The sequence below is a fragment of the Nicotiana attenuata genome, unplaced genomic scaffold (assembly GCF_001879085.1).
Source record: "Nicotiana attenuata strain UT unplaced genomic scaffold, NIATTr2, whole genome shotgun sequence".
In the NCBI taxonomy this organism is placed as follows: domain Eukaryota; kingdom Viridiplantae; phylum Streptophyta; class Magnoliopsida; order Solanales; family Solanaceae; genus Nicotiana; species Nicotiana attenuata.
The window spans coordinates 1-7,522 of record NW_017684487.1 but is presented as its reverse complement, the minus strand read 5'-3'; the positions used below and the strand labels follow the sequence as shown (position 1 = coordinate 7,522).

Sequence of the window (7,522 nt, the reverse complement as noted above, 5' to 3'; positions counted from 1 at the left end):
CACGGAATGACCCTTCGTGCAAATATAATCAAAACATGGCACGGAATGACCCTTCGTGCAAATATAATCAAAACATGGCACGGAATGACCCTTCGTGCAAATATAATTAAAACATGGCACGGAATGACCCTTCGTGCAAATATAATCAAAACATGGCACGGAATGACCCTTCGTGCATTATCACTCTTCCTCACCCAAACAGTTATCACAACCAAACGGGGCGAGGGGATAAAAAAATAATAAGAAATGTCCCGACAAGGGAATTACACAATTAACAGCTAAATCCCAGCAAGGGAGATAATCAATATACTCAAACCATCCTGGCAAGGGATTAATCATATCACTTTCTATTTCTTTCATTTCCCACTCAATAGTCTTTTTATCGTTCGAGCCAACGCTCCAAAGAATTTACAATTCATAATTAGTCCTCATACTCTTCGCATTGCATAGAATTCATCAATTAACATGGAAGAGTCATAACAATATCAGGATAAGTACATACAAGGATCCACGGTCATGCTAGACACCGGTGTATAGATACTCGTCACCATGTCTATACACCATACTCGATTCATTTAGCAATTAGCACATAATAACACTCTAATCCTATTCCCTCAAGCCAAAGTTAGATCAAACACTTACCTCAAATGCTCCAAAATCAACTCGAGCCTCTAGTATAGCTTTACCCCTCAAATTCGGCTCCAACTCGGTCAAATCTATGAAATAATGACTTTACAATATTAATAATAGCTAAACAAACTAAATCCAATGCCTAAATATGAATTTCTAAGCTTTCTACCCAAAATTCCAAAAATCGACCCCGGGCCCGCTTGGTCAAAACCCGAGGTTCGAACCAATTCCATGTCACCCATTCCCCCACGAGCCCGAATATACAATTTGTTTTCAAATTCGACCCCAAAACGAGGTCTAAATCAAAGAAAATTGAAAAACCCTAATTCTACCCTTTTCCCCTAATTTACACCCTAAATTACATGTTTTAGGTCTAGGAATTTGATAAATGATGATAGAAAATGAAGAAAACGAATTAGATAATACTTACCCAAGAAGCTTTGGTGAAGAAGAGCTCTAAAGATCGCCTATGGGCTGTGGAGAAGATGAGTTCGTGTGTTTTGGGTGAAAAATCCCGTCAATGTTCTGTTTTGGGTATTTAAAAATCACTGGGCGAAATTGCTCTATGCGATCGTGGAAAGGGCACTGCGATCGCATAGAGGAAGGGTTACTGGTCACTGCGATCGCGAGCCATGGAATGCGATCGCATATAAGACTAAAATGGGGGCTGATATTTTTGTACACCGCGATCGCAAAATGGAAGGGCGCGATCGCATAGAATGAATTTGCAGAGGTACGCGATCGCATGGCCTATAACGCGATCGCATAGAACAAAACTGGGCGACTCCAAATTAACTCTACGCGATCGCAGACATACCTATGCGATCGCATTGAAGAAAATGACTGGGCACTGACTGCAGAAATTCTGCAACACTTCCTAAGGCCAAAAACACCCCGAACCACCTCCGAATCACTCCCGAGCCCTCGGGGCTCCTAACCCAACACACACATTAACAACAACCTCATACGAACTAACTCGAGCGATCAAACCGCCAAAATAACATCAATATCATTGAATCAAACCCCAAAATCATCATCTTTCATTCTAACTTCATAAACTTCAAACTTTAGATATTTAGGTCCGAAACACGTCAAATGACGTCCGATTTCGACCAAACTTTACAGAGAGCGCTTAACACATATTTAAGACTTGTTCCGGGCGTCGGAACCAAAATACGAGCCCGATACCACAGTCTTTTAATCAATTTTCATTTCCATTTTCCTTAATAATTTTAGAAAAACAATTTCACAGAAAAATTCTTTTCCCGGGCTCTAGACCTCGGATTTCGACTCCGGGCATATGCCCGAGTCCCATATTTTTCTACGGACCCTCCGGGACCGTCAAATCACTGGTCCGGGTCCGTTTACCAAAAATGTTGACCAAGGTCAACTTTAACCATTTTAAAGCCACATTTTGAAATTTTTCACAGAATTTAACATATAATCTTTCCGGCTACGCGCCCGGACTGCGCACGCAAATCGAGGCAACTAAAGGTGAGGTTTTTGAGACCTCGGAAGCACGGAAAAAGAGAGAAATCCGGTGATGACCCTTTGGGTCGTCACAATGTTGGAACTTGGAACGATTGACCCAGATAATAGCATTCAATTTTGAAAGATGGGTTATCCTAAAGAAAACACAAAATAATGGCTGCTGGATAAATATAGAAAAGTACAAAAGGAACACTGAAAATAGTCTGAGAACAGCAACTAGTTAAAGTCTAAAGTTGAAAATGGTGGCTAGATTGTCTTCCTTGTCGACCTTAGAAGCTTATATCATCCCATGGCTGCAGGCTGAATCCAGCAATACTGCTTTGATTTGATCAGGATGAAAGTCTTGACCTTCTTTGCATTGCTGATATTACATGAACCACAAAATGACCATCAGAAGAAGAATTCAGTTCCAGGACTCATTAAAGTTTAAACTGGGCAAGGATAAGAAACCAATTAAATGTCAAATCATCAACAGATCGTGCTATATTCTTTTTCTTGATTTGGTATTGGGAAAAAAGGTGGAGGAGAAAACATGATTCCTGGATAGAGACGCTAACAGAGGTGTACTCAATCAAGAAAGGCAGAGGACAGAATTCGCGGCATATATCCTGATCATGGTGGAGCTCATTTCCGTGGCGACATAACATACCATGAGTAATTTGGACTGCTTTGTAAAAAGTTATATGTCAGCTGTTAGTTGATAATCAAATCGTATATCTGGAGTTACTGATCAATAGGAATAAGTACAATCTGTTATCCTCTTTCTTATCCTCGTCGCTCCCATTTTAAAGGCTTAATATGGTTATAGGTTCTGCTCATTCCAGAAGGATATTCTTTTGTGCAGGAACTGATGAGATTTCAATTTTCTAGATACAAACTTCCGCTCACGTGAAGCATTTCCTAATCCAAGAGTTCCAACATTGTAAATTGAACAAAAAGTGATTACCTCAGCTCTGAAGATATCCAAGGCGAACCCATTAAAGCAGCTGATAACAGCTTGTTGGATGTCCAGTCCAAGGTTGTCCAGAACTCTCATTGTTGAGAGTAAGAGGCCTGGTCTGCGACTGCAGAACATATGGATATTCACGGCTCTTCCTTCTCTTGCTCTTACTTCAACCTAAAAGTACAACAAACTCTACATTACATCATCTTAAACCAATACATGATGACTTAAGACTTCACCGGATATTGGCTAATGACTTTTTTACCCTTGCAGGTTGTCCAGTTGGGCTAGACAGTGGGCTTGCGAATGAACTCGGGCAGAGTTCTTCTTTGATGTGGCCTGGCAAAGCTGGTGTAGTTGGTGTTAAAGGATAGTAGCTTGTTGTTTGGGTCAATGAAGAGCTAGACGGCGTGGCCTCCAGTTCATTATGCAGGTCATTGATTTTCTGCAGAAGCTCCTTTAGGTACTCGATTGCATCCCCTAAGATTGAAGCCCTGTCCATCTATCAACATGCAAAATCACAATTCAATTCATGGAAATTCACCTTGCACTGGCACGCCAATAGCACAGATTGCCGCGAAGAAGAAGCTTTTAAGATTAGGTAGTCAGGAACACAAATTGGTAATACAAAATATTCTGTAAGGTTAAAGTCAAGTCCAATGGTTCTTTGGAATTAAATCTCAATTAAGTTATGCATAAACATACTTCACTTCATTAAGAATATGCATGAGCATTTAAGGCATATTAATTACTTCCTACATCCTAAAGCTTATATTTATGACCATTTACAGTAATACAAGTACTTTGAGGAGTGGTGGGATGGCAAACAGACTCCTCCCCCACCCCCACCCACCCCACCCCACCCAANNNGGGGTGGGGTGGTTTAAGAACCAAAGGATTTTGAGGAAGTTAAAGGGATGCAGAAACTAAGGGAGGCAAAGGAGAAGAAAAACGTAGGCAGCAGAGGTAAAAGGGAAATGGCTTTTTCAGAGTGGTCTTTATTTGAGGAAACTGACTGTTATAAGCTTCGAAAGTTAGATTTTCATTATTCACTCGGTATGGAATTTAAGAAAATGATTTTTGAAATTTGTGGTTTTTAAAGTTTAAAGGGTAAAAATTTTATGGGGCGATGATATTTGTGTGGTTATAAAAGTTTCTCAGGGTAAAATGAATAGTTTAAAGTTGAATTATTTCTAAATTTAAAAATATACCATTTATTTTGGAATAGACGAATAAGGAACCTTGTCTAATATGAGACGGAGGGAGTACTATTTATGCTGTTATCATTACTATTTAAGCTGTCGCCTAGAAATAAAAAAAGTTAGCTGTTTTTAATTGGTTTGACATAATTTGACTTGCATAAAGTTTTTAAAATTATAAAATTTGTAATATCAAATATGTCATATTTGCGTAATTAATATTTTCGAAACTTTTATTTTTGGATATGTTAGTAATATTTATGTTGCTATAAAAAATTTTTACATACTATAAAAAAAATTCTCATGTGATTTTTAACATGCTATAAAAGAGATGTGCCATTTTTTGAAACGAACTAGTAATGAAATAATGTCAAATAAAATAAAATAGAGAAACGTATTTTATTACAATAGTTTCTATATATAAACAAAATCTTTAGCTGTTAAAACATCACAAGAAATTTGTTACGACTTACTACCAATTTAATTTGACAGTGTGTAAATTTTAACACGATTAATTAATTAGTGGCAATATATAAAATACCACCTGATCTTGTCCCCAAATTTCTGTAGCACATCTGTTGATTACGAGAATAACTTTACACATTCAACCTTTAAAAAATATATCTATGACACACTATTTTAACTACGTGGCAAGCGCGTATTTTACACACAAATGAGGCACATGAACTGTAAAATTTTTGTATCTAAAGCCTCATTTGGACGCCACATGTCCAGTTTTGTCACTTTTTTATTTTTTTCATTTTTAGTCATCTTCATTTTTGTGAATCAAGTTTCAGCCAGTTCCTCCATTGATGCTTATAAAGAACACTTCTAATAACTTCAACAGCTCCTCCGCTAACTCATGAATCTGAATCTCACCTCAAATCCATTATAAAGCATTTTTTCTCAAATATTGCCCTTCAACCTTGCTTCAACCCCAGCCCGCTGCAATCCTAGACCCCTTACCCTTCTTCCGTACCTATCTCTGCTTCTTTTTTGATGGTGGGTTTTGTTTTTCCAACATAAAATCGTCTTAAGATTTTTTGTTTTCACCCGTTCTCATCCATGTTGTTTCTACAAATTGCGCAAGACCTAGAAATTAATTATTTAAAATTGTTGTTGTTTGTTGAAATTGGTGTTTGGGGATTTAATTAGTTGTATATTAGAAGCTCCATTTCAATTGAAACTCATNACTAAGTAGTTGGATCGAAATTTGTTTAAGAAGGCCGAAGAAGGGTACTTTGAATTTTTGAGTTGGGTTAAACTTGAAGAAATCTAAGGTTGATGTTGAAAACTTTGGTTGTTGATTTGTATTCATATTCTCTGATCTTGAAACTGAGATGAAGGTTGTAGCAGCCATGGTGGTTGGTTTTCATCGAGGAAGAAGATGGATTTCTTTTTCTTTTTTCTTTTAACTTCATGACACGTTTCACGATTTAATTGGTGCATGACATATATTTATTTAAAAAAAGTGGTCAAATACAAAAGTGGTGTGTCATAGACACATTTTTGAAAGGTTGAGTGTATAAAATTATTTCCGTAGTCTACGGATGTGTAACAGGGATTTGGGGACAAGCTCAGGTGATAATCTATGTATTTTTCCTTAATTAGTAGTAGTAACAATTATCATGACATTAGAAATTAAAGTGGTGGTTTTGTCTTAATATGGAATCAGCAAAGCGTTTATGTAAAACAGTAAAAGAGAGGGCCCAAATTAATAGAGATTGCATGAATCCTGTTTCTTTAATCTGTTTTCTTGTAGTCTGTGATCAATGATCAGTACACAAATTAATCATTAACAAACTGCCAAATAAATAGATGTATATTAATGTGTTTGCTTTCTTTCACTTAGCCACGCGTCATAAATATACTGTTTTATATTGGTAAATTATTTTACTAATAACACATTTGTATAAGGTTAAATTTGGCTCATAACGACCCCACGCCAAATGGGCACGTCCCTTATAATAAGGGCGACCCGAGTGAGGGCACGACCCAAGTTGGTGAAGAAGAAGTGACGTCGTTTAGTGCCTGACCTTTTTACTGAGTAGAAGCCACCAACTTTTGTACCTTTTTGATTATTTCGAGAGAGGTCTTCTACTATATAAAGGAGACCTCCACATTGTAATAAGGGGATGGTTATTCTCGGATAATACAATTTCTCTCTCTATCTCTCTCTCTTATCTCTTTCTTGATTTTCCAACCATTGCTTCCCTCTTAAGCTAAGTCTATTTCACTACGCACTTACATATCTACAAACATTCTTGAAGCAATAATCATCTCTTGGGCTTATTATATTTGATTACGATTTACCCCTATATATTTTCGATTGTTTTTAAGCTTATAAAGTACGAATATAATTTTTGAGCTAAACAATTTGGCGCCGTCTGTGGGGATTTCGAGAATCAAAACCATAGTATCCACCTAGAGATCAACCAACTACCACTCTCTACACCACACAAAAACAGAAAATGGCCGAAAATAACACAAGATCGAAAGCTATATTGGGTGTCACTACCAATCTCCTTGGCGCTCTCAACGAGGCCAATGACGATGGCATCCTGAATGCAACCCTTAGCATCACACCGGGTGCAGAGATCTCACCTTCCTCATCCGAAGGTCTGACGATCTTGCACGAAAAAGGAGCTTCCACATCTACGGCTACGGAAGCACCCTCAGCGGTCAAGAAGCTACTGGAAAGATGGCTAACAAGCAGTCTAAGTGGCTTGGTTGAGAGGTCACCACAAAGTTACATCGGGTGTACACCAACGGTAGGTACCACTGCTGCCGTGGGTGAACCGGAAGTTGCACTAGCGAATAACAAACCCATCGAGACACAGACCAACGATGGCACGCTTACAGCCATCCTAAAGAAGATGGAAGAAATGGAAAATGAAAACAAGGCGCTCCGCGGTTAGATGAAGGAACATCAGGAGAGGGTCGACAAGATCCCCGGTGCTCCCAAGTTGCTACCAAAACGCGACGTGGGAAGGTTCGTTGAACAACCATACACTGAAGAAGCCGCCCCTCACTCCACCCCAAAAACCTTCAAGATGCCTCCCTACATGAGGGTATATGACGGAACCACAGATCCCGAGGATCATCTGATCCACTACGTCACCGCTGTGAAGGGCAACGACCTATCAAAAGAACAGGTACCGTCGGTACTGCTGAAGAAGTTTGGCGAGACGTTGACAGGAGGGGCCTTAACATGGTACTCTCAGCTACCGGCTAAGGCAATATCAACATTCGAGGAAAT

At 38.7% G+C, this 7,522-nt stretch overlaps 1 protein-coding gene across 1 annotated transcript; it reads right to left on the bottom strand.

Moving 5' to 3' along the window:
- Nucleotides 1–2,213: 2,213 nt before the first annotated feature.
- LOC109222106 (transcription factor ICE1-like) lies at nt 2,214–3,587 on the bottom strand. The gene is made up of 3 exons (XM_019386508.1): nt 3,330–3,587; nt 3,068–3,238; nt 2,214–2,482 (listed from the first exon to the last, which is right to left on the bottom strand). Exons 1-3 carry the CDS (start codon nt 3,564–3,566, stop codon nt 2,399–2,401), a joined length of 492 nt encoding a protein of 163 aa, XP_019242053.1. The 5' UTR covers nt 3,567–3,587; the 3' UTR covers nt 2,214–2,398.
- Nucleotides 3,588–7,522: the final 3,935 nt, after the last annotated feature.

What these genes read in the sequence shown, in the direction of transcription:
- LOC109222106 (XM_019386508.1), bottom strand. Translation starts at nt 3,566, where the DNA reads ATGGACAGGGCTTCAATCTTAGGGGATGCAATCGAGTACCTAAAGGAG. An exon ending in CAACTGGACAACCTGCAAGG is followed by an intron (nt 3,239 to 3,329) that starts GTAAAAAAGTCA and finishes TTGTACTTTTAG; the next exon opens with GTTGAAGTAAGAGCAAGAGA. An exon ending in TGGATATCTTCAGAGCTGAG is followed by an intron (nt 2,483 to 3,067) that starts GTAATCACTTTT and finishes ATGTAATATCAG; the next exon opens with CAATGCAAAGAAGGTCAAGA.